At 39.4% G+C, this 27632-nt stretch overlaps 2 protein-coding genes across 5 annotated transcripts in view; one reads left to right on the top strand and one right to left on the bottom strand.

Moving 5' to 3' along the window:
* greb1l (GREB1 like retinoic acid receptor coactivator) overlaps positions 1 to 1586 on the bottom strand; it is a 35888-nt gene extending 34302 nt beyond the window's left edge. For both annotated transcript variants that reach the window (XM_077615341.1, XM_077615340.1), the window contains exons 1-2: positions 827 to 1586; positions 631 to 765 (exon numbers count right to left, since the gene is read on the bottom strand). The gene's annotated coding sequence lies outside the window, so the exon portion shown is untranslated. The remainder of the gene's footprint in view (positions 1 to 630; positions 766 to 826) is intronic.
* On the top strand, positions 702 to 27471 carry rock1 (Rho-associated, coiled-coil containing protein kinase 1). 3 transcript variants are annotated; one of them, XM_077615346.1, is made up of 33 exons: positions 702 to 1551; positions 12968 to 13049; positions 14106 to 14206; positions 14702 to 14839; positions 14939 to 15114; positions 15353 to 15437; positions 15536 to 15680; positions 15777 to 15915; positions 16006 to 16097; positions 16859 to 17018; positions 17128 to 17215; positions 17284 to 17372; positions 17516 to 17564; positions 17659 to 17794; positions 17903 to 17994; positions 18179 to 18425; positions 18523 to 18629; positions 18792 to 18942; positions 19033 to 19193; positions 19271 to 19455; positions 20441 to 20510; positions 20581 to 20684; positions 20770 to 20935; positions 21002 to 21095; positions 21388 to 21476; positions 22033 to 22224; positions 22303 to 22468; positions 24230 to 24300; positions 24386 to 24474; positions 24565 to 24643; positions 24774 to 25032; positions 25105 to 25312; positions 26084 to 27471. In XM_077615346.1, the coding sequence occupies exons 1-33, from the start codon at positions 1459 to 1461 to the stop codon at positions 26133 to 26135; spliced, it is 4155 nt and encodes a 1384-aa protein (XP_077471472.1). In that variant the 5' UTR covers positions 702 to 1458; the 3' UTR covers positions 26136 to 27471. The 3 variants fall into 3 exon arrangements, with proteins under 3 accessions (XP_077471472.1, XP_077471473.1, XP_077471474.1); XM_077615347.1 differs by having other exon boundaries at positions 17128 to 17203; XM_077615348.1 differs by having other exon boundaries at positions 26788 to 27469.
* Positions 27472 to 27632: the final 161 nt, after the last annotated feature.

Here is a 27632-nt window from a genome sequence, read left to right on the forward strand (position 1 = left end):
AGCTATTAACACGCACAGGTGTGGTGATAAGCTTCTATTTTTGCACTCTACCTACACACGTGATTCGTTTATAAACTACTACTGAGTGCATACACAATGAGCTGCAAGCGTGCCAAATGGCGTCAAATAAATTGCACGACAATGCCCTCTAGCGGTGTTGGAAATAGCGCCCCGACATAAAAAAAACATCTTGAACTTAAGGTTTCTAGGTAAAATATAGATATTTGATTATATATTATATTTTGAGGAAAAACAAAGAAGCCATAAATAGAGACACTTCAAGTATTCAAAAAATGTAATGTCATAATAATCCTATTTTAATGCTACAATAATATTATGAAGTGAACCTGAAATAAAAATATTTTTTGTTTGGGTTGCTAACATTTGCAGTCTACCATGATTTTTATTTTCCATTTGTCTCTATTGGATAAATTAGCAGTCTCCCATCATTTTTTATTTTCCATTTGACTCTATTGGATAAAATGGGGACAAAACTGACCAAAACAATGAAAATCCATAGATTATTTCGCATTGTGCTATTTAAAAAAAAGATGACTAGGGTCGATTAAAACGCCCAAGCATGTTATTCCCCACAAACAGCAGCAGGGAGGCAGCAACATGTTACTGTACCTGTTAACGGCATTTGCATGGGAACTTCAGTGCGCCTGTCTGCCTCCAGAGGGTATAGCGCATGCGCATTGCTTGACATTTTGAAGTGGCTCCTCTCCGGGGTGTTTGAACAGGAAGGCGGACATGTTGGCCAGTCTGTGGGACAAAATCGGGGCATCGTCTACTGCTTCTTTTCCATCGGCGGCTAAAAACATACCAAAATCCAGCGCGTGTGCGAGCCGGATCGGATGGGTCGCTTCGCTCGGACCGGGACACGTTTGACAGCCGGTGACAGCGCCGGAGGACGGATTTTTTAACGTTCAAAGACTTGATCAAAAATTGGAAAGAAGTTTTTCCCCCCCTACTTCTTCTTTTGAGCTGTCACGTCAAATCTGTGTCGCCCTATCTTGATCAAACCTGGCACGGATATGGGAACGGGCCCGGACTAACTCCGCCGATGTTTTAATTGCTTTTCTTTGTTGCTGTTCGGATGCAGCGACGTTTGAATCCCTTCTCCGCTGCGGGCATCCTGCGGAGGCTGACTAATCTTCGATCGTCGCGTTGCCCCTCAAACTTGTTTGCCAGTCACATTTGAAGGAGGGGAGATATACGATACTGTATGAAAAATGTGGCTTTTGTCCATCCACCGGAACAGTAAACGGTTTATCGCGTGTGCATACTCGAGGAGAACGATGTATTGTCTCTAAAGTTCCCACGAAGAAGAAAAAAACAACAACAAACGAACATTAGGCTAGCTGGCTAGCGGCTAATGCTAGCTAGCCACTCCGTTGCCTCCTTTTTGTGTTCCCGAAAAACAAGACACCGGAGGGACTTCATTTAACCTTGAAAATGTCTTCCGGAGAAAGTATGGAGGCTCGATTTGGAAAAATCGACGCCATGTTGAAGGATCCTAAGTCGGAGATAAACACGGACTGTCTTCTGGTAAGTTTGGAGGCTGCAAGCTGGCTAAGTAACACAGGCAGCCATAACTCTAAATTCTTTTCCAACTCGTCGCCTCGCTTCTCACACAAACATGATAGTGATGCTAAGGAACTCACACTACCATTTATTGGTTTCACATGCACCTTATTTATGTCGATCTTTTACTACCAGAATGCTTGAACGATTGGATGAGGTTGATGTGCAAAAAATCATAACTTTTGTACTTTGGGGAAAAGTCTCCGTTTTATCAGTGGAGAGCCTGTGATGCTAAAGTTTCGAGTAAATACGATCCATGCACATGTTAAGATCATAAACGATACACAGTACAGACTATGCTGCTTTGATCAAGTTATCACAATGAACTGATTATAGTGGTGTGTGATGTCATGATTCTCACGTGGAAGTAGCTTTGACGTGTGGGTGGCTACAATGATGGCTTGCTACAGTCTCAAAACGTGATATCTGTCAAAATCTGCACAATAACAATGTGATCCAATACCAAAACGAGCCTACTTAACCATAAATATAATATTGCAGATGATCATAAGCCCTTGGGGCAGTTTGTGGATTTTGTCACATGATATTTTACGCAAGCACAACAGAGAATGGATGATGGCAATATTAGTTGATGTGCATGCATCTTCTTTTAATATTGCATGCACAAAATAATTACTCATCCAGTTGGTTGTTATCATTTTATTTGCTCTCAGTACCTATATCGATGTCAAATTTGAGGATTTGATATCTGTCGCCATCATTGGCAATGAATGAAGTGATGATACTTACTAGCTGTCGGTCTCATAGAGATTGTAAGCATGTCTTGTTTTGATTGGTGTCTTGAATTAAATGCATTTTTCAGTTTCCTGCCATATTGTGGAGGTCATTGCCATACAGCAGAATTGCATTTTTAGGATGGCAATGCAACGTACATTTGCACCTCAGTAACAATGTGGATTTGGACTATGTTTTTTTTAAAACTTTCTAGTCACTGTAGGGATTTTGTCACAGAAGTATTGCTTGCATTACCAAATGGCATTTAAGACAGGTGAGTTATTGGCGATATCAAGTTCTGATTTTTGATATGACATTGTCTTGCACTTGTGATGAAATTGTTGTATTTTTTTTAATCAAACATTTATTCAAAAACAAAGAAGCGGTTGGTAAACATGTAATAACTGTCACTCCTTGTAGTTCCACTCCTCGTTCTAAAGGTTTAGGGTTGGGCCAAAATGTTGATATTGCAGCATTTATGTACAAGGTACACTAAGATAACTAGAGGTGGAATGAACAGACTATATAAGATGTTTAAATGTTTTAATTTATGTCTGACTGTAGCAAGCATTCCAACTTGTCTTAAGCTGTTTTGACTGTTTGGCATGGTGATGCATTCACATAACGGCGTTCACTTTTTACAGACACAGCCCTTAACTTGTAGCGTACTAGACTGTCGCGTGGTTATGTAATCTTCCAAATATTACAGTGCCATTAACTGGTGCAATCAAGTTATTTGATCAATAGGCGTATTTAGGTCAATAGTGCCATGCAGTCCAGAACATTATGGAATCATTAGGAATGTGCTTTTACATTTAGCTACCTCTGAACTGCACTTCCAGTAAATTGGCATAACAGTAGATCTATTTTTTCTTTTAATGCCTGCACTTTTCAATCTGAGCTCACAGATTAAAGACCTTGTAAACCGATTCCATTGATTCATGACTAAACTAAACTGTAACTATATGAAAGAGCCTGTAAAATGCTGAAAAATATATCTTCTAAATGTAACACACCGCAGTATTGTTAACCAGGCTGTCAATTTTACATGGATTCCCATTTCCACTTTAATCCCTATTCCTCCAAATACAGCCTCGGTTCCACACGTACTAGAGTGGGAGATGGGCGGAAAAAAATAGTGAAACAGCTGACTAAGATGGCCAGTATGAAGGAAGCTTTTTCATAGTATTAAAGCTATTACAGTAATGGACTGCTGCCTGTATATTCCGCAATGTCTGAACAGTTGGGTCAAGTACAACATGCGGTTATTAATCATCCTGTTCTTATGTCGTCATACAAACGAGTGTTTCATAGTGCATGCCAGACATGGTTACACATGATGATGGAAACCGTGGGAACTTTTTGTCTAAAATGAATAGCTCATAATGTGAAAAGAAGACCCTCCTCGGGTGATACTGCTGGGAGTTTTGGACTGATCATAGCTCAAGAGCTTAATATCAAGTCCAAAATGTGGTTTAGGATTGAATGCTGTTTCATTCCTAACAAACTGACCCAAAATTGGATGGAACTGTGACCTAGACATGGGCTGGTATCAGATTTTGAGGGTATGATTACCTTGAACAAAGAGGGTGGCTTTGCAGAGTAAGGATATTACAGTTGCAGCTTTAAAATGGCAAGACTTAACATTTCGGGCTATTCCTTTTCACTGAATCAACAGACTATAAAAAATACTAGAATAAGATTTCAATTTTGTAATAAGCTAATGTTTTCTGCCACAGTAGATTCTTCTACCTCTTCTCAGTGTGGTGACGCCAATAACCTTGAGTGTGTCACATGACCAGCTGGGTGAGCGTAACCTGACGTGATTTCCTGGACCTCTGATGAAACGAGACAAGGATCGGCTGCTTCTCCTTAGTGATCTGGTCAATGAAGCAAAATTTACAATACAATTTACAATTTTTTGCAACAGAATTTTGTCACGACTGTAATTTATGTGGCTAAATTCTGATGCTTAAAAAAATCACAAAAATGACTTTTTACCACTTTGTACATCACTTTTTATTTACACTTTTGGTAATTGAAGACACTAATTGTGGAAGCTTTGCAGAGGGTTTTTTTTCCCCAGTCTTGCATATTTTACACCTCAAATGGCACTACACATTTTCAATTGGAGACAGGTTTGAACTACAGGCAGGCCAGTCTGGTACCCACACTCTAAAACTACGTAGCCATATTGTTCTAACGTGCAGAGTGTGGTTTAGGATTGTCTCACTAAAATAAGCATTTGCATATGTTTCTCCAAAATCTTTATCTACCTTTCAAGAATAATGGTGCCTTCACAGGTGTGTAAGTTTCTCATTTCATGAGCACTAACACCTCCCCGTACCATTACAGATGTTGCCTTCTGTGATTTCCTAAACAATAGCATTCCTTTTTCTGCTGCAGTGCCCAAAGACCACAAGCATCCTGTATGGTTTTCCGGCCCTGCCGCTTACACACAGCAATTTCTGAAGATTTTTGGAACTTTTTGATGAAATTATAGATAATCAAATCCCTAAATTCTTTGCAATTGTTCGTGGAGGCATGTTGTCCAGAAACTGTTAGACTATTTTCTCACTCTCTTTTTCCCAAAGACACGAACCTCACTCCAATATTCCTTGTGAATGATTGAACAATTCATAGAAACTCCTTTTAAACCCAATTATGGACTGTCCTGTTCACAATTAACCTATTTTTTATGGGATGTGGCACACAGGCATTTGATGAGAATTCCCCAACTCTGTGTTTTGTATTGCTACTTGGCTCTTTTGGAACATGTTTCAGCCATTAAATTCAAAGTTAATGATTATTTACTAAAAACAAAGTTCAACAGTTTGAACGATAAGTCTCATGTCTATGTAGTTTATTCAATTAAATATAGGTTAAACATGATTTGCAAACCATCGTATTCTCTTTTGATTTGAATTCATGTTGTATATGTAAAACTGTCCAAACCCGTGAATTTCAAACCGTTAATGTAGTTGAGTGATTAAGTATAGTATACAGTGCAATCTGACATTCTTGTAAAGTCTTGTTACATTGCCAGCATAGGAGCGGACACCATGTGTAGTTCTTGCAACAACAAAAAAAGTCACTTAATCTTTGTGACCTCCCATCCTGTTGCAAGCAGGGCCAATTAAAATCACCTAAAAGTATCCATGCCCACTCTGCTTCTATAATGTGCCAAAGCTTTGGGGACTTCTCCTGCTGGCAGCCTCAAACACAAGTTTGTTGTTCCTCATTTTTACCCCCCTTTTTTTTTTTCCTTTTTAACTCCCTCACCGCAATCTGCCTAGATCAATGAATGGAGGCCTTTTGCCAAGGCACCGCGCAACTCCACCCACCGTTTAATAAAATTCCATCCTAATCAAATAACCTCTTGTCTTCGGACCGGCCCCCTGATTTTTACCCCAGTGCGTCCCAAAGCGATTCCGCTGCACGTGTGGCGATGGTTGAGACAAGGCAGGCTGCTCTGAGGTAGCTGGGTGTGGGCTCCAACTCTCTTAGCCATAAACCAAAATTATGTGAACTGAATTCTCATGTTTCTGAAGGCAGTAGCGTAACAGGACATTAGGCTCATAAAGCAGCCAACTGTGCTTGGGTATATGAGTAATAGCTTCCATCAGAATGCTCAATGCAGGCCTGTTTGCTTGCAATTTCTGCACCTTTAGTCTTATTGTTGCCTAGTAGTGTTGTTTTTTTTTAGTCTCACAAAGGTCCTCGGCGGTCTTTTGTCTTGCTCCTTACAGCTCTGCTCTGAGCCTATCGAGACATGTCTTCCAACATTGTCAGCTTTTATCTACTAACCTCCAAAATAAATCCTACGTTAGATGGAACAGGAGCTTATCTGGATAGCACCCCTCCCCTCCTCAATCATGTTCCAGGCAGCCTCTAAAAGAGCAATCGCAATGGACAGAATTCCTGACATTGTAGTGTGGAAGCTCCCTGACGTTTGGGGTCTGATCATTGTCCACTTGTTGCCTCTGTGAACAGCTGATAGCGATCAAACTGGATGTCAGGCGTGTGCATATGTGTGTTTAGTGTTTTATAATCTGATTCAATAAGGGCCAAATGTATGTTACAATGTCCAGACTTTAAATCCCTTGAAAGAGAAGTGTCACATGCCATGTTGTCCAAATTATATCCCCCATTTACGAAGGACGTACAAGGTGGTCCCGACATAGAACAGCGTAGTGTAGTTTGTGCAATAATGTTTTGACAATGCGAGAGTAAGAAATCATATGTAAGACTAATTCTGTTAATTGCAGTTTTGCTTTGAATGACTTTTTTGGGTGTATAGTATCATTTATTTCCTTATGCCATGAGACAATATTTATCATCGTTCATCCTTGGTTTGTGGTTTTACAGACTGACAGGTTTTTGAGGTTGTGGACAGACCCTAATCAAAAAAAAAAGACCATGGGTTTTAAAAAGTATCTACGGTCTGCCGAGTATTTTTAATAAAGTGTGACGTGGTCCCATTTTCACCAAACGTAGTTTTCTCATTTCTTTGGAATAATCAAAAAGAGAATAATCACGGTTTTCCAATTAGAAATCAACCAATGTGCTCTGACTCTTCTCTGAGAAATTGTGACTTGAGTCCCATCCAAGCTATCTGTTGACTCAAGCTACTTTTGTCAATAACTACTCTATTATTCTTAGTAGATTTTGGGTACAGTGTGCTTATCTTTTGGATAATGTAAATAGCATCTCTGACAGGGAGTTTGTTTTTATAGCAATTTTCTGCAAAAATATTACCTCAAAATAAACAAGCATTGTTACTTTCCTTCAATGTTTTTGGAGCAGTTATTTATGATGTAAAACAAACCTATTGTTGCAGAATGGCATATGAGGCTGGTTGAGCTCTCTCTAACTTTCTTTAGGTATGAGTGTTAGTGCGCTGTGATTGGCTGGCCACATATTCATGGTGTCCCCCTGTCTACTGGCCATTGTTAGCTGGGATGTGCGCCAGCACCCCCCGCGACTCTTGTGAAGACAAGCGGAAGATGAATGAATGAGTGTTAACGAAATGTATACATTTCCCCTTGGTGGGCCTCTTATTTGATTGAAGTGGAACAAATCAGAACTGGTTTTGCGTTTACTTCATTTGAGGGATTTAACTGCAGCAGAGGTGGGCAAACTATTCCAAGGGACGCAGTGGGTGAGGGTTTTCCTACCAAGCATTAAGAGCACACCTTTTTACCAATTTAGTGGCTTGCAAGTGAAATCAGTGGATTGCAGTCAGGTGATTTTTGTTTCCGCAAAACCTCATTGGTTAGACTACTATTATGGTGTCAGATTTGTCGAGTTCATTGGGTACACATCTTCCTATAGTTTTCTCAGGAATGTAATGAAGTCCTGTGAGGCGCTGAACAAATGACATTACACTTTCCATACTGAAAGACTAACATAACTGAAGTGTAACTTATCTCCAGGTAACAGCTTCTTCAGTGATAAGTTGAAGTAGCCTAATGGAGTAAATGCATATTGTGACTGCATGCTGTAATTTCATTGGTTACTTGACAGCATCAAAACAACACAATAAGTCAAGGCACTTGATGCATTCCACACCTGTCTGTTAATATATCTACACAAATGCAATGCGGCTCCAATAATGCAGCAGCAGAATGCACACATTGCTAGGAAACATTATAACACAAACTACTGCAAAAAAATGAAATTTGATTGTTCATTGAGCATTATATCAGCTCTGAATTGAGGTTGATTTCTTACTTTCAACATACTGTTTTTCCAAATATTGGCTCTGTTCTTGCAAATAGAAAAGCATAGTCAAAATGCAGATTTAAGTAAAGGTTTTATAGGATTTGTTGGAAAAGCAATATATATATGATCTACTCTCAAATTTGAAAAGTCTAGCAAAATGTGTAACATGATCTTCTCCATTTTCACCTAAGGTTTCTACTCTCTTGAAAACCGCACCCCTCAGCTGTTCAGGCCTGGGAAAAAACAATTGGCGGAGCTATTTGTAGCTTTGCATTCCCTCAACTGACCGATGATGTGCAGGAATGCATACTGACATGATAGAGGCTTTTAATAATGGAGCAATTCTTTCTGTCATGCACATTGAGCTCAGACGGGATGAACTTCTCAATAACGTCTTTATGGACATTGTCTTAGCAGTAATCAAAAACCTGGCCCACCCAATGAGCTTGTTTCCATTCCTATTTTTTTTCTCCAGTAAATTAATAAAGCAGAACTTATTTTTAATACTAAACTTCCTTTCTTTGCCAATTTCAGGTTTTTGTTAAGACTATGTAATGTGCTGTTGACTTTAACAAAAATTGAACACATTTTCTTTTGGTTTTCATTGTTTTTTTATTTATTTAGCAGTTTTGTACAAACACAGTACATGTTTACCTTTTTTTCAACAGTTTTCTGTTGGATTATTTTTTGTCATTTCACAAAAAAGCCCATTACGGTGATGGACATCAGATGTACTTTGAGTGGGAAGGATGTTTATAATTCAATGCCAAGGCCTCCAAGTTCAAATGGACTAAATATCTATTGCTATTATTGGCACTGAATAAGTTAATGCATGGTATTTGCTTGCTTTAGGTCAGGAACGGTAGGAGACTTTATTTTTGTTCAAATGAAAAGCTCAGTCACAGAAAATACGAGAACGCTCTTCACTGTGGGAGTAGCACTATTATGTTTTGACGCTTGAGTATTTCTGACAGTTATTCTCTCTGTCTTGGAACTCATAAGGAAGCGGGGGTGCCCCCATTTTTGCCACCTCTAAGTTCACTGTCACTACCATTTTTCCGCTAGAGTTGTTAGCTATGCAGTCTTTCTAGGCAAGCAGGATTTCCTGTCAGTTGTTGTTATGTACAGTATAAGTGTGTTAACCATTTTTTTCATTTTTTTCCCCATGTAACACTTTTTCTTACCTGAACGAGGAAGCAATTTGGGATTTTTTTTAACGCGTTGGACTAGCTTCACGTGTTTGCTGGATCTCGTGTTTCCCCGAGACAGACAGTCTGCACAATGGCTCACATGTGGAAAGCATATTGTCTTGAAGAGGTGGCAGAAAAGGAAGTGACAAGTCGGATCCGCATGCCTCGTGCTGGCATGCAGAACCGGGATGATGTGGCTCAATCTCCCATGGAAAACTTAGTCTTGCACTTAAATGTCTGGAAAAGAGCTTGCGTTGCGTGCAAGTTCTCTCTCCAAAAGCTTAAAAGAAATAATTACCATATGTAATGTTAACCGCTTAATGCTGCTCTCTGAGCAGATATTTGCATTTTTTCAAGCTCGCTTTATTACCACATCTCATTTATGGCATTTCTTTTAACAGCTTCATGCATTCAATCATACTAAAGATGTCCCAAGGATAGAATACCTTTGAGTGCTGCTAGTTTTTGTATGTTTTTCTAGTGTTTTATTTTTCCTGTTAAGTCTGCCTACTGCTGGATGAACCGTATTCACAGTTTTGCCACACTTGCTCAATAGCCTAAACTCCAATAGAGTGGTACTGTGCTTACATTGATGCTGACCTATGGCGTTGAAAGGATGCAAATAGCATACAAAAAACTAGTCTGGGAGCAGCGTAAGAAAAAGTATGCTGTCATATGCACGCTTGGTCATCACTGTAGTAAAAGTTTTTCACTCAAGTATTTAAATCATAATTGTCATTTTATGTGTATGTGTGTCGGATCCAATTTGTGTATGAATTTGGTTGCCTGTATATCTGGAAAAAACTTAACTAGGTACCCAAAAACGCTCAAGAATTTTCTCCATTAGATGCTATTGAAAGGTAAAAACAAGGCCAGAGTTATTGTGGTTCACAGAGTCACTGCAAAGAGAGAATGTTCTACCTCAGAATAGAGTGCACATAGCTGGAAGGACGTTGTCAACGTGTAGAACAATTTCTTTTTAATATAGGTCTGAGTTTTCTTGATTGTAATCCTTGTCAATCCTCTGCACCAGTGTGGATTACATCGTGGTGGGTCTGCTGTTTACTCACTGTAGATTGTTGTGGAGTTCATTTAGAGCCCAGGGCTACATAAACTGACACAATTAAATTCCTGTAAGGCGCACAAACTGTCAGGACCACACCTCGGTAGTCACAATTTGTGGATGTAAAGGGCTACCAGAACATACTTTTGATTTAGTCACTCCTATTATCATTTTTATTATTATTATTTTAAACCTTCAGTCCATGTCTTTTGGTGGTATTCTTAATAGAGAACAGCTAATGAGTGGATCAGTCATTATTAAATTTGTACACCACGTTAGCTTTGGGCAAAGATGCGGTAGGTCTGTTAGATAGGGTAGACAAGTTAGAGCTTACTTATTTTTTTATTTAGAGTTGCTTTTAGTCTATAAAACCTAAATGCTGAACTCACCGAAACATGTTCTTTTAAGACAATAATTGATTCCCGGCGACAGACTTTGAACTGTTACCACACCGCACTCTCAATTGCCACTTGAATTGCTTCAGATGTAAGATCTATTTGGAGGTGGAAGGGTCTCATTTTGGGGCTTTGTTCTCCAAATGTACTCTCCCCTCAATACCTGCTACTTAAGTCATGTTGGTGTTTCAGTGGCCTGCCGGTGGTTTTCTTTGTTTTTTCCTTCATTTGTTCTCGCACTGGAACACATGCACAGCCCTCCACTGCCTCCTCTTTTCCCTCAAAGTGTTAAGAGTGAAAACAAGCCATGCTGTATGTGACTACCCAACGGGGGTATATTGCCCCTTCTGATATTCCTCAATTTTCCTCCTTTTTAATTCTCCTCCTCTTTTTCCCCATCTTCCACTTTTTTTTGTCAAACTTGTTTGGCCACATACCTAAAATAGCTTCTCTGACGTGTACAGTCCTGTTATGGAATGTTACTGTGGCTGTCCAGAGTTCTCTGCGGCAGGAAGTTATGCAAACATACTCTGCTGAGTACAGAGCCTTGTGATTAAGGTCCTGAAGGACTTGGTTCTCCACTCTTTTTTTCACGCCTTTGGTGCAGCCTGGCAGAAACTGTATGACCTACAACAAGGCACCCTTACCAGATGTGCCTGGAAATGCCCCAATCTCATCACCTGATTGGAAATTGTGCCCCTCAACAGCTTTCATACATAAATTAGTAATTGCCATTTTTTTCTGAAATGTATTCATTTAAAGCAGCGTACACTTAAATCTCATGTGGATTGTTTTATTGACCTCATTTGAAGGTCGTATAAAAAGCAACCAGGAACTAAACTGGCTTTTACTTGGCTTTTTCCTCAAAGAGGAAAAACCTTTGCCTCATATTTTCCACCTTTCACTGCACCCCTCCCAACCTGTCTGGCCCCCTTTTAGTTTTAAGCTGTCCCATAGAGGACTTGCTTGTTTTGTCTCCTGGTGTGTAGGGTATGGCCCCGATCTCTTGTGTTGAGCTCCAAGCAGCAGCAGCAGCAGTATTTAAGTGGCTTCCTTGTTTTGTCTGCACCCCCTATGTAAAACGTGCCATCGCTAAAGCAATCCTGCACTGTTAAACCTCCCCGTAAATGATGAGCTCAGGAAATATATGCATTTTTATGAACGTATTGCACTGATGGGAATGTTGGCCAGTATGGAGTGCTTGTGTGCCTATCTTGTTTCCTTCATTCTGGATTATAGCAGATTAGACTAAATCCCGACAGTGACATTTATGGTCATGCCTTGTCTGAGACAGGATAATGCAGCTGTCACTGAATTAAAACACAGTAAAATGAAATAATTAAAAAAACATTCCTTTCTGTAACACGTTCAGGCTGAATTTTTGCATCTTAATGACCGTCGGAAAACAGGGAAGCGGGAGTAGCCGCTGTACTTTTTAGTACGCGTCATAACCCTTGCATTGTGAGGTCAGTCCACATTGACGAGCTGTTGCAAGGCACCACCCTGCTCCCTCAGTCATCAAAAGGTACTTAGTTGCGCCACATACTCTTGTGAGAAACCATGGTGGGAATTAAAGGCTTTCTGTTGTAGTCACAGAATTTTAATAGAAATGTATTCATGGTTTTCTAACCATTACAAAATTCTGTCAGTAAAATGTTGTCAGCAAATTTCCTCAATCCCCGTCACTCACAGATTGATATGGTTTATTCCAAAGTTGAGCAATCACGTTGTATTATACGTTGTCTACCATAATTCTGTATGAAGGTTCTTTCATACTGAATTATGGTAGACAACGTATAATACAACGTAATTGCTCAACTTTGGAATAAACCATATCAACACACAGGGGAGTTCGATAAATGGCATGATCAAGCTTATTTTGTACATTGCAGTTCAAGCAATGGGATTGAGCTGAAAGACAGGAGCAGTGACTTTACACTAATTAATAATGTTATTAAGTTATATGTGAGACACAGCAAAAATGATTGGTATTGAGTAGCCCAAAAATACAGGCATAATTTGATAACCTATGCACTCTTGACAAGTAATTCATCAACATCAGAGCAAAAACTATACATAAAGAATGAACCAACGGAATACTAATAAAATACATACAATGCAGATGTGAATGTGGACAGCAGCTTCAATAGTCGGCGGGATTGATTGCAATTACTACACAACAATATTATGCAGTTAAATGTGAATACATGTATGTATGTCTTCCCTGTCATATCTATCACTGTGTGTGCTAAGTTTTGTCTTCACTCCCACAGGACGGCCTGGATGCGCTGGTGTACGACCTGGACTTCCCTGCCCTAAGGAAAAACAAGAGCATTGACAATTTCTTGAATAGATGTGAGTAGTCCTTAATATCACGTCCATTGACGCTTCACATGCCCCGCCTTTAAATATATGACGTGTTTCAGCCTCAGAAAGGAAGGCTGTTTTGGGGTCACCGCCTCTGTGCAAGCATGGACACAATAGACGTCTACTGCTTGGTGTCCCCAACAAAGGGGCTTTCATAAATTTCTGGTGACCCACATGATGCATATCACAGTTCTTCTTTTTTATTCTTCTGTTATTACAGAGGTTGGAAACATTTTTGGCACAGAGACCCATAAACAATTTTAAATGGTAAAAATCTAGAATAAATGCCATTTCACTCAGTAGGCTTAAAAATTAAGGGCAGACATTCTCGTACTTGCTACAGTTTTGTTGAGGCCAAATCTCTGTGGCCTTTACACTTTTGATCAAGATGAGCACGACGGAATATTTCCTATTTGACTTCTTAGCCCTGAGGCAAGAGCTGCCATTAGTCATCCCTTCAGTTCTTTTTGCATCAACGCTGTTGAATGCAACCAAGTGTAATGTAGTATAGACTTCATTGACGGATATGGACTAATGGACTGGTGTGCCCCACGTTGCCTCAGGGGCTGTGTTGTATTAATCTCCTTCCCGTTCTGTCCGCACTGACCACTTTTGCTTGATTACTCTACTCGGTACAGTTTAAATGTTTTTCCTGTAACACATTTTAAACATAGTTACGATGACACCTGCAGAGATTTCACCAATGGTGGGAAATTAGTCATTTAAAATGTTTTACTGAAATACCCCAAACTTTTTTGTGTGTGTAATTTGAATAACTTGCCATGCCAATTCCCATTAAAACCAGACTTAAAATGGCTATTCATTTGCCAATCTTTGCAGCATTTCTTTTTTTTTGTGTGGCGTACACGCATACCGGCAACTGGGGCAGATTTGGGCAGTTTCTGCCCTTTTTGATCAAATTCAACAAAAGCGCTTTACTCGGATGTTTAAAAATTATCCTGTGTGATGTTCTTGTATGTGAAGGAAATTTTGATTTACTGTAATCCAGAAAAATTTCATTATACGCTTCTCCCCTCCATACAGATAAAGATACCATTAGTAAAATCCGGGACTTGCGGATGAAAGCAGTAGACTATGAGGTGGTCAAAGTTATTGGTAGAGGTGCATTTGGAGAGGTGCAGCTGGTAAGTTTACACTCTTGTGTTTTTCATCATTTTTGTCATTTTCTTCAGGATAAAGTGTTTAAATTGAGAAATTTGACAATTGTGAAATGTGAGTTAGGATAAGAATTTGGACATTTTTGCACCGAGGAAATTTATTAAAGTGAAGGATTTTCAAATAATTGTTACAATTTTTCAATTGGTTAACAATGATTGTTGTTGAGATTTTTCTGGTAATTGTAAATTTGGGACAAATACAGAAATTTGTGATCTGGTGTGCCAAATGAGTTGAATATTTTGAGGTCTAAAAGAAATGAGTTGGTTGAGAACTTAAAAATGTTGGTAAAAGTGAATAATGGAAAAAAGGAGGTCAAATGTTGGTAGATAATGAATAAAAAAATAGCTTTCTGGACAAATGTGTTCAATCGTTGGAGGTTCCACGGAATGATAGTTTGACGTTGCACCAAAAAGTGTCTGTTTTTTAGTGATTTTAAACATCACCCATTCTATCCAAACCAGGTGAGGCACAAAGCCACATCCAAAGTTTACGCAATGAAGCTTCTGAGCAAGTTTGAGATGATTAAACGGTCAGACTCAGCTTTCTTTTGGGAGGAGAGGGACATCATGGCTTTTGCCAACAGCTCCTGGGTGGTGCAGGTAGGTCCTGACAGCCCAACACCATCTATTTTTACCAAACCTCTTGTGGGCTAAAATATGTAATCTCTCATCATAACCAATTTTTCTTCCATCCCACAGCTTTTCTTTGCATTCCAAGACGACCGCTACCTCTACATGGTAATGGAATACATGCCCGGTGGCGACTTGGTCAATCTGATGAGCAATTATGACGTCCCAGAAAAGTGGGCTCGATTTTACACAGCTGAAGTTGTTCTGGCATTGGATGGTATTCATGCCATGGGCTTCATTCACAGGTGAACTATCAAATTCTTTGCCTTTATTTCTCATCAACGATAAGTCTTTTAAGTGTTTGTAACTTCCATTTTTATTGCAATAATCTCAGTTCAAAGATACTGTTGGTCTATAAATTCAAGTTATAGTAGATCTGCTTGAACCTTTTGCAAAGTCGCACTACCCAACTGTTTCACAACTTTTGTGAAACCTCTTGTGTTCATAATATGTTCGCTTGGTTGAATATTTTTTTTTACGTAGGGATGTGAAACCTGACAACATGTTGCTTGACAAAGCAGGTCACTTGAAACTGGCAGATTTTGGTACCTGCATGAAAATGAACAAGGTATTCCATTGAGTGTCTTCTAAAGATGTAATCATGAATGAGGTTTATCTTGTCTGTGGAAAGAAAGAGAGTTAAAAGTATATTTCTTTGTTTTGTAGGATGGTATGGTACGATGTGACACAGCGGTGGGAACGCCAGACTACATTTCACCTGAGGTACTGAAATCCCAAGGAGGGGATGGTTATTATGGCAGGGAGTGTGACTGGTGGTCGGTTGGAGTTTTCCTATTCGAAATGCTAGTCGGTGAGTGATTGCAATTAATACAATTGTATTGTCACGTCATACTATGAAAATACAGGATAGTTTGAAATTGACCATTTTCAACACTGTTATTTGCAGGCGACACGCCATTTTACGCTGACTCTCTGGTCGGCACCTACAGCAAAATCATGAACCACAAGAACGCACTGACTTTTCCCGATGACAGTGACATCTCCAATGATGCCAAGAACCTTATTTGTGCCTTTCTCACGGACAGGTAGACGTGCCCTCATATTACAAGATAATTGGTCTATAAGTTAAGGATCAATTTGAGTTAAAACACCATCTTTCTCTTCAAAACCAACAGGGATGTTCGCCTGGGCAGGAATGGTGTTGATGAAATCAAGCGACATCCTTTCTTTAAGAATGATCAGTGGACGTGGGAGAACATCAGAGAGAGTAAGCACTATGATGACTATTTTAACATGCTGAACAGTGACCGTGATTAGGGCAGCAAAAGTCCGGTACAACATTTATGCCTGGGGCAGTGACGAAATAACAAATGGAGATCAGAACAGTGGCAAATCCTGCTGCCATAGTACTCTTAAGTGGGTTTAATTTCAATTCTTAATTCAGTTAAAGAACATGTTTGAAAAAACAAAAACAAAATATTTTCCATGTTCTTGGGAATAGTATGGTGTAATCGTAAGCCAAAAATTACTACACTATTTTAGTTTGACCTTTAATTTAAAGGTTATGTTCCTTTGTTGTGTGTACAAAAATGTACGGAACGTACAACCAATAAAATGTTAATGTGAAAAAGTAAATTCTCAAATACAACTAAGATTGTTTGATTTTGTTTTTTTAAACGACAAAGAATCACTTAAGTATTATATTTTTGAGAAGCGCAACATCAAAAATAAGTTGCCTGCTTAAAAGTAATTGCAAAAATAACCATTTTAATTATACTGTGAAAACACTAATAAGTAAATGCTTTGGCTCGTTTGGTTATTTGCGCCAAAATGGTGCCATGACTTCTACTAGCCAGAGGGTTGCAGATACTCTGTATTTGTTTAAAAGTAGACATTAAACTAGTACACCACTCAGTCTTCTCCCATAGCTAAGATGTTCTGTGTGGAATGGAATGTTAGGTTAACATGTTTTTTTTAAATTTAAGACAAACAACAACATAAAAATTAAGTCATCTTTTGTCTCGATAGCGGCCGCCCCGGTGGTGCCTGAGCTGAGTAGTGATGTGGACACTAGTAACTTTGATGATATTGAAGAGGACCGTGGCGAAGAAGAGACTTTTCCAATACCAAAAGCCTTTGTGGGCAACCAGCTGCCCTTTGTGGGCTTCACTTATTACAGTAATCAACAGTAAGTCTCCTCCAGGCGCCGCAATTTACATTGATTAAAAATTCTCTTAATTAAGACAAGGCAAGCAAGCATTAACTCTGTATGAAATTTGTTTTTTTTTGCTTCACAGTCCTTTGCGCAGCTCCACCTCAGCCTCAAAGACAGGTGACAAACGTAGCAGCTCCACAAAGGAGGACAAAAGTCATGTGAGTCCAAGGGTAGGAATTCTTATTTACTGTACTTCAGCTACGGTACATTATTTGACATTGTGCTTCTATTTGTTTAGTTGGAAAATCTGCAGAAAAGAGTTTACCAGTTAGAGGAACAACTCCACAGTGAGATGCAACTAAAGGATGAGTTAGAGCAGAAATGCAGGTATTGCAGGATTCCATGTTTTTTTTCTTTTTTTTAGTTCCAAGCCAACGGTTTTATCAAGTTAGTCAGTGCAATTTTTAAAAAAAATTAAATTCAAAATTTCTGGTTGATTTGATGACATCATTTTACCATCCCTACACCAGGACCTCAAACACCAAGATCGAAAAGATCATAAGAGAACTGGACGAGGAGGTTAAATTCTTATCATTTTGCATGTTCACATTTTTTCAGCATCACAGTATTAAATTGATTAACTCATTTGTTTTTCCCTTTTTATCTTCCACAGGCCAACTTGAGGAAAAGTGTGGAGTCTAGCATGTCTTTGTTGGAGAAAGACAAGATCATGCTTCAGCACAGATTTACAGAGTACCAAAGAAAAGCTGACCAGGAGGCCGAGAAACGACGGAATTTGGAGAACGAAGGTGATGAGCACCAAAACAAAAGAAAAAAATTATAAACCTATTTTATCTGTAATATCACACAATTTAATACGAAATCTTGTGAATAAATTGATTTGAATTTTTTTTTAGTATCGACTCTGAAGGAGCAACTTGAAGACATGAGGAAGATCAGTCAGAATTCGCAGGCTTCGAATGACAAGATTGCTCAACTGCAGAATCAGGTAACGCATGATCATTGTTGTGTACCTTTAAGATTTGACATATATCATTGTCACTGGTTGTTTCTACAAATAATAGCCCATTTTTATTTCAGTCGTAGAACTTAAGGCACTTGACACTATATGAGTAAATGTGTGCTCAAACGATCAAAGCAATGGTGAATTTTATTATTCCCTCTTGTCCTAGTTGGAGGAGGCTAATGACTTACTGCGTGCCGAGTCGGACACGGCGGCGAGACTACGGAAAAACCATACAGAGGTGGCCAAGTCCATGAGCCAGCTGGAAAGCTTAAACCGAGAACTGCAGGAGCGAAGCCGGGCTGCCGATGGAGAAAAGGCCCAGCTGGAGAAGGAGCTCCTGCTACTCCAGAGCACCTTGGACTCGGAGAGGAGGAACTATAGCCAAGACTCAGAGGAGATCCGTGAGCTGCAAGGTGACCTGCGGAAGATGCAATGTCTGACCACAAATGTGTATCCAAACTGCCAGCAATTTGTCGTAATTTGTTTTTCTTTGTTGTTTTCCCCCCATAGCGAGGACGTTGGGGCTGCAGGAGGACAATAAAAACTTGAAGCTCAGTGTCTCTAAAGTAGAGACAGAACGCAAACAGGCCCAGGAGAGAAGCAATAACTTGGAAAAGGTACGCTAGTCTAGTACAATACATTGTGTCCTTTTAAAATTGAAATAAATAAATAAACATACATGCTATGGACTCAAAATATTGTGGAGGAGCCATATTTATTTAAGTCTGTTGACAATTTCCCCCCTTCCTTAAGTTATACTTTCTCTCCAACCCACTTAGGATAAGAACAACCTAGAAATTGACTTGAACTACAAACTGAAGACCCTGCAGCAGCGACTGGAGCAGGAACAGACTGAACACCGAGTGACACGTGCACAACTGACTGACAAATACGAGTCTATCGAGGAGGCCAAATCAGCTGCCATGAATGGTATATTGTCATTATCCTACGCAGATAACACTCAGGTGGTGTACTACACCACCTGTCTTTGTATAACCATGTAAATGCGCCGCTCCCTAGCTGTTCAGGTGAAGATGACGGAGGAGAACGGAGCGAGGATGCGAGCCGAGAGCCGGGTGGTGGAGGTAGAGAAGCAGTGCTCCATGCTGGAGTTTGACCTCAAGCAGTCGGTGCAAAAGATGGAGCAGCTGATGAAGCAGAAAGAAAGGCTGGAGGACGACGTGAGTGACCGCTTTCCAACGTTTTACCGAGTCATCAAATCCTTCCTTAAAATCTCTTCCCCATTCTGGTGGTTCAGGTGAAGAATCTTAGGATACAGACGGAGCAGGAGTCCAGCAAGCGCGTACTGGCACAGAACGAGCTGAAGAGCCGCTTACAGGAGGTAGACCGACTTCGGTGTTCGGAGAAGCAGCTCAAGCAAGAGATCAATGCGGCGTTGGAGAGTAAACGCTCTCTTGAGTTTCAACTTGCGCAGCTGACAAAGTGAGTACCACTGAAACTACACTTTAGAATAACGCTTGATAATAATGGACTCTGAAGCCATCCATTTTTAAACCGAAACCTCACTTTTTAACAAAAAAAACGTTCAAACAGTTGTGCTAAGTTAAAATTTCAGTAAGCACATATCAAATTTCCAAGCTTTTTTCTGCAATGTATTTTAAAGATTTATAACCCACCAAGTCAACACCGGTGATTTGGTAAAATGAGTTATACTAACTTAAACTATCAAGTTCAAAGATACATTTCAGTGTAAGCAGAAATGTGGCGCTTACTTGAATTGTACGTTTGGCAAAGATGACATTTTAATTTGTGTGAAAACTTGCGAATGCGCATGAAATAGGTTGACTTCAAATTTTAAGTTTTGCTTGCTGTTATCCTTTTATAGTATAGCTTAGCCAGGGCCTCAGCAGATTTAAGAGCGAGGGGCGGGGTCCCCCTTGGCATATGTAAAGTCACATTAATATTTGAGGAGAACTTCACAGAGCAAAGATTATAACCTGAGCAAAGTGTCTGGGTAAAAAATGATAATAAAAAAACGACTCCACTGTGCTGCCACAGTGGATTATGTAGTAGTTGATTTGCCAGCTTTTTTCTCTTTTCGCTGCCTTTGCTGTAATACTCTTTGCAAGTCAAGCTGCTGTTTCCATATAAATGCTATTATTCCAGCTTATAGTGCAACTGCGCTAAATCTCATCTGCGACTGTGCTCACTGGGATCAGTTTTTAGTCTTAGTACTGCTACTTTGCTAATCTCTTTGCTGCCTTTAGTCAAAGCCTTATTTTGCTACTGGATCTTAACTCATTAGCTACTAATGACAGTGATTGATGTCAGCGAATGATCAGATCAAATGGATTGGATGTTCACTGCTGACAAATCCATTTAAATTCACAGCAGAAGAGTGAAAAAGAGCCTTATGATTGGTCTCCAACCCGGTGTTTAAAAAGTCTTTGTTTTCCATGATCACCAGGCAATATAGAGGCAATGAAGGACAGATGAGGGAACTTCAGGACCAACTTGAGGCCGAACAGTATTTTTCAGTGAGTATGAGCCTCCTGCCACGGAAATAAATAAAAAAAGACGCAATCTAAGCTTAGTCTTTTCCGCCAGACGCTTTACAAAACTCAGGTCAAAGAGCTGAAAGAAGAAATAGAGGAAAGGAACCGGCAGGTACAAGACACTCATAAAAAGGTGCAAGATCTGTGCAGCGAAAGGTAAACGCACCTCATGCTTCGCCACGGTCCGCCATCACATGATAACCTCCTATTAATCTATTAATTGCTTCTTCCAAACACAAAGGGAGTCCCTGTCTGCCCAGTTGGATCTGACGGTGACAAAGGCGGAGTCAGAGCAGCTGGCGAGGGCTCTACAGGAAGAGCAATACTTTGAGCTCAGCCAAGAAAACAAAAAGGCGGTCACTAGGCATAAGCAGGAGCTTGGAGATAAGGAGGCAACTATTGCAAGAGTAAGCAAAAAATTCAATCTCATGTTTTGCAGCACATGTAACGTATAATTGTTTGCTTCTCTGCAGCTTGAGGAGTCCTGTAAAACTCTAACCAAAGATGTGGAGAGTCTTGCCAAAGACAAGGTGGAGCTGAGTGAGAGACTTAGCACTCAAGAGGAAGGTACTTGTGATTTTTCGTATTTTTTATTTGTATATAGGCTGTCCTCTGATTTTTAGAAAGGTGACATCGTGTATTTTCCCAACATTTATAACAGATCCTGTGGGTTAATTTCAGTGGTTTCTAGGTCACACTTTGGTTAAAACTTCATATGCTAATACTATCAGATGTAATAATATTTAACATGAAATTGCAAACTGAGAGCAGTACATTTTGCACTTTAATTTTTAAGAAATTGAAAAGTCTGTCCCAAAAAGTTGAAAAATTGAATACATGAACTACATTCTATTTTTAGATTATGCTGCTCAGAAGGAGGAGATTACAAATTCAATCAAGGCCAACTATGAAAAGGTCCTCAACACAGAGCGCACATTAAAGACCCAGGTAATCATGCATCTTTTATTTGTTTAAATTGGAGTGATACACTTGTGACTTTTTTTCCTAAACTCTTTTTTTGTTCAACTTGAAAGCCCTCTTATAATGTGACATGGAATATTAATCTTTAGGTGAATAACTTGAGAGATGTTATACGTAAAAACATGTGGTACAACCAAGTGGTCCATAAATTTGAAAATCAGAGATTTCCGTTTTTGGATTATTTTTTCTTTTTCGTTTTCACCATTCAAAATGTTTTCCACCTTAATTTTATGGTAAAATTGAGAAGTTTTACTAACCATGACAAAAATTGTAAACTTTTAAACCAGGAATCCCCACATCTCTAATTTGGAGTTTAGAAGTACTTACATGACACTAATGTGAAATTAAAATATTCAAATTTGATCCACTCATTCAGAACAACTGACATGAAAAAATGCATTCTTCACATTTAAATTTTTTTTAAATTGTTTTACAAACATACTGAATTTCAAATGAATCCACTGATTGCAGATAAAATTAATAGAACATTCCTAACCGGTTTACCGCCCTTAAATCCAATTAGGCAGTGAACAAGCTGGCGGAAATCATGAACCGCAAGGACATGAAGCTTGACCAAAAGAAGAAGGGTAGCACGGCAGATCTGCGCAAAAAAGAGAAGGAGAACCGCAAACTGCAGCTTGAGCTCAACCAGGAGAAAGAGAAGTTTAACCACATGGCCATCAAGTATCAGAAGGAGCTAAGCGAAATGCAGGCTGTGAGTTCACCGTTTTTTTTTCGATTTTGGTTGAAAAGAAACAGCATTACTAAAGTGGACCATCATTCTGTTCTGCAGCAACTGGCTGAGGAGTGCACTTACCGCAACGAGCTCCAGATGCAGTTGGACAGCAAGGAGAGCGACATCGAGCAGTTGCGGGAGAAGCTAAATGACCTGCAGCAACGCATGGACAACTCCAGCATCACCAGCTTGTTGACTGATGAGACAGATAGCAACATCGCAGGTAAATTAAAGTTTGCACACCGATAGGAGATAGATGACAGGATGGGAGGGTGTCACTGCAAATCATGGAAGTCAAGTATAAAACTGTGTTGTTTTTTTTTGTTATTAGATCTTCATTAGATTCTTTATAAATTTGAGATCAAATTCCTAGCTAAAATTTCAAATATCGAATCCAAAATCTAAACAACATTTTGCTTCTCCTTTGGCTTTTTATCTTTGTATTATGCACAATAAAACTAAAGAAAGAAACTCTTACATCAACTTATCTTGAGCTTCTCATTCCGCTCAGCTCAAGTCTCACAATATTTAGTAAAAATCACATGTTTTGTTGCATTAGATAAAAGTAAAGATAATGATGCCGTTTTTATTGAGGAGTGGGTATAAATAGCAAATGAAAAGTGACTGTTTCTGTAAGTGCTCCATTCCAGTGTGGTGCTTTTTTTTCACCAGCGTAATGAACAACAACAGATTCTGTTTGAGTGCCGGTGGTTAAACCCCTCTCTCTCCATTTCCCCTTTACGTCTAGTCGTCATTCTTCCTCTCTTTGTAACTTCTATTCCTTTTCCTCTGTAAGTAACCGTGCGGACAAGCTCCCCCCTTTTGCCTGGCCTGTCCGTGCTGCAGCTGCTGTTCTGTTGTGGTGCTCTTACATTGGTTTCCTTTTTTTAGTGCTCTTTAGACTACACCTTTTTAATTGAATGCAGCTGATAAGAGTGGGAAGAAAGGGTTTGAGTAGGCTTGTAGGTGGGATGTTTTTTTTAAGTGATGGTCACTCTTGAGTTCAAATACTGCCCCCTGGATCATGAGGACAATTTTTTTCCCAACATAATTAATACAATGTTTTTTTTTTGTTGCATGTTCAAACAGAAATGCTGCTTGGACTGGAAGAGCTGCCTCACACACAATGCACTTTGCTTTTAGGCTGGATTTACACTGCAGGTCTATTTGTGCATTTCAAGTCATGAATAGTTGGACATTTGGAACCAAAAAAACTGTGACAAATGGAGGAAAACAATGTTACATAAATATTACCTATTCATTGTTGCCTATTTTGAAGGGAATGATTTCCTCTTCACTACTTTACTGGATAGACATAATTATAATGTTGCAATCTTAGATCACATTCATCATATTTATTTATTCTTTTAAGGTAGTTTACGTGTTTGCTTTTATAGAGATAGCCAAGTTCAATTGATAGTATGTAAAGTATAGGTGTGCACACTTCTATTCTGATGATTTCATTTACAGGATATGTCTGGGCTTTGCGTTTACCTTGCGCCTGCATTGGCAGATATCCTATGAGATTTTTAGCCCCCATTTGAAAAAGGCAGCATTCATGTCCGAGTGAGGCATCTGCATTGTCTCTTTAAACCACGCAGTGTCAATCCAGTCTGCCCTCTTCAGCTTGTGCCGTTTCAGTTGCATGCACTTACCTAAAAACATTTATCTTTTCAATTTACAAGCTCAATTTAAGACAGGTAAAGGAAATGATGTACTAATGATAACATACTGTAAGTAGCAACTGTCGTTTTGGTAAAGTAAAGCGCTGCATTGATTATTATTATTATTATTAATGTGTCCAATGGTCTCCTCTCTTGCATGGAGTGTCTGAACTCTTCACTTTTTAATAAAGTGGGTAAAAGCTGAACCCCCGCTTTTTTTTAAATTTCTCCCACCAAGTCGAATTTTGCATGGCCTGCTTGAAGTTTTCCTGCTTCTTCCAAACGCTCAATATGACCTTGTCCCATTATTCCTTGTATAGAATCCAGACTGGAAGGCTGGCTGTCCATTCCCAACCGCACCAATATTAAGCGATATGGATGGAAAAAGCAGGTATTTCTACTCGCCTAAGCTTCCAAGGAGTCAGTTATGTACATGTACAGCTCTGTCTCATTGCTGTGTTATTATTGTGTTACAGTATGTTGTGGTGAGCAGCAAGAAGATTTTGTTCTACAATGATGAGCAAGATAAGGAGCAGTCTAACCCTTCCATGGTACTAGATATCGAGTAAGTCACCTAGAATGTACTTGGACCCAAACAGGCGCAGAATGCAACTAGTTTTTTGGGGAGTTTAGAATATTTGATGTCTCCTTCCAGCAAACTTTTCCATGTGAGACCTGTAACACAAGGAGACGTGTATCGAGCGGAGACTGAGGAGATTCCAAGAATATTTCAGGTAGGAGGAGCCCTTTCTTTGGGGTTTTACTCATTTACATTTTTCTCCAGTCTGTCTAATGAAACCACCTCAGGGATATATATCTTTTCAGTGGAATTGTTTATTTTAAACAAATGTCATCCACCTTTAGATCCTATATGCCAACGAGGGCGAGTGCAGGAAAGAGGCTGACATGGAGTCGGTCCCTCAGGGTGACAAAAACTGTCTGCCGCACAAAGGCCACGAGTTCATCCCCACTCTCTACCACTTTCCCTCGAACTGCGAGGCGTGCTCCAAACCACTGTGGCACGTCTTCAAGCCGCCGCCTGCGCTCGAGTGCCGCCGTTGCCATGTCAAGTGCCACAAAGACCATCTGGACAAGAAGGAGGATGTCATTGCTCCTTGCAAAGGTAAAGTTCCGTGTGTCCCGCAAAAAATGGCCGGGTGGGCACTTCCATGATCAACATTTTGGGGTCTCGCAGTAAACTACGACGTGACCTCGGCCCGGGACATGCTTTTGCTGGCTCTGACCCAAGATGAGCAGAAAAAGTGGATTGGCCACCTTGGAAAGAAGATCCCCAAAACTCCACCCAGCACCTTTTCCAGAGCTTCGCCTCGCTCCATGTCCACTCGACCCGGACCCAACCAGTCCTTCCGTAAAAACCCTAAAAGCAATTCAGCGAAACTGAGGTAACAATTTACACATAAATCTTATGTACCTGAAGTATGTTCTGTTTGAGTGAATATGGGAGTTTTCCCCCCAATATGAATACAATAACAAGAAAACTGAAACATAAGCCACTGCTTATTGTATTGGCCAATGGTCTTGTACACAATTTTAGTGTTTCTTTGGTTGAGGGCAGTAGCATAATTGTAATAGTAATCAATTATATATGAAATTGCTTCATCCCTTTTCACCCTAAGCCCCAAATAACGATTTGTCCCTGTAAGATCAGCTTTACAGATGCCACGCCTACTGTCATTAACAAAATCTTTTCTTAGGAAATGTTATTTTTTCCTCCCTGGTGGCACCACCGGTCACTGATGGGCAAAACCAGCTATTTTGGAATGTGCTTATTTTTGTCCATGGTTTGAGGAAATATTATATTCACTGGCATGTACAGTATGTCATTGCTTCACATAATTATTGAAATTTTACAAGAAAAAAGAGCTAGAGAAAAGAGATTTGGGTATTTTAAGAATCCCATTTGTTTTTATTCTTTAGTCCTGTCTTACAGGACTGTAGGAAAATTTCAATATCAAAACGTTTTAGCTATTGTGCATTTTTACAATCTGCACAAACATTTCGGGATGTGTTTTACTTTGTGTTCTTGGTTTTATTTAATGTGTCATGAAGTGAGAATATGCCACCACCATGTCTTTTTCACACCACGCTGGGCTGTGAGGAAGCGCTAGACTCAAGTCACGTGACCAGCTTGCTGTCTGTCTCCTGTGTTTTAGCCGAGCGCAGTCCAGCCTTCATGCAGCAGACACAACATCCAGCACTTGTTGACAGAAGATGCTTCCCTTAAGTGTGGATGTTTTTTTTCCTCTTTTTTTTGTTTAAAGACTATTTATTATTATATTTAACTGGGTGTTTCTAACATGAGACACTTGGTGTTCGCTTTGTTGGTCGGTTGGTTGCCACCTTCAGTTCACATGTGGGATTCTTCTGCTATTCACACCAAAGGCTGGCTTTCTACTGCAGCTCAAAGTCGCCAAACCTGATAAATGCCAATCAGTTTTTTGGGACTGTCTATGCATTTCAAGTGACACATCTGACTGTGACTATGTGCAGATATTGCTTGGTAGTATTTCCACAAGTTTCAATACCTAGCAGGGACAATATGGAACCAAACTATAATTCTGATTCACAGCAGTGGCCAGTTAAGTGCTGTGAGGATTGAAGGCACGTCACATATATTTGTGCTACTTTCAAGTCAATTTTGTAGCTGGCAATGTGTCACTTGAATCATGTGGTGCAAATCCAACCAAATGTATTGTTTAGCAAGACTAACTGGTGCACCCAAAATATTTTTTGTAAAGACTTTTTACGGTGAGAGTGAAAAGCTGTAAAGGTGCTCCTCTTGTGTGGGCTACTAACCATGCTAAAGATGTTTTTGTTGTCTCTTTTACTGGACACCTTTCTCTGCTCTTTCTTTCAGCTAACCGTCTCAACCGTGGGATTTGTTTTTCCCTGGACTATTCTTACTTTCCCCTCCTTGCTCAACCTCAAACATGGACAAAACGTTGACAGTGATATTAGCAATGGACCCCGCACCCATTCATCACGAGATTTCTACCAGAAAACGGCACCATCGGCCCGAAAGCAGGAGGTGACACGTGGGAACTTCTGACATTTAGGGGTTGCCAGAAGTATGCGTTCAGTTTTAAGGTACTGTCATCCAGGTGTTGCAGATGTGCCGTGATTGCTTGTATCTCAGGGCTGGAAAAATAGAAGAAGAAAAAATGCCTGACAAGATCCTAAAATGCAAGCCAACCTATGGCCTCATTGGATAAATATGACTGATGCCTTTATCTACTCATCTCTGGCCTTTTGTTGTTTTTTTATTTTTATTTTTTTTTATTACTATCCAAGTCAGTTTATCAGGTTTGGAAACAAGAGTTGGGACCCGAGTATTAGATGTATTGAGTAAGATCATTTAAATCTATGCATTATTTTATTATTCTAATTATTTTTATTGCTCCCAAGCCATAAGGAAACTTCCATTATAATGGCACATAGGAGTCCTAAAATGTCATCACTTTTTTTTCTCCTCTGTTTATTTGGTACATTCTCGTGATATATATATATATATATATATATATATATATATATATATATATATATATATATATATATATATATATATATATATATATATAAACATATATAAATGCATATTTATATATATATATTTATATATATACATATATATATATATATATTTATATATATATATATATATATATATATATATATATATATATATATATATATATATATATA

The sequence above is a fragment of the Stigmatopora argus genome, chromosome 12, assembly GCF_051989625.1.
Source record: "Stigmatopora argus isolate UIUO_Sarg chromosome 12, RoL_Sarg_1.0, whole genome shotgun sequence".
NCBI classification, from domain to species: domain Eukaryota; kingdom Metazoa; phylum Chordata; class Actinopteri; order Syngnathiformes; family Syngnathidae; genus Stigmatopora; species Stigmatopora argus.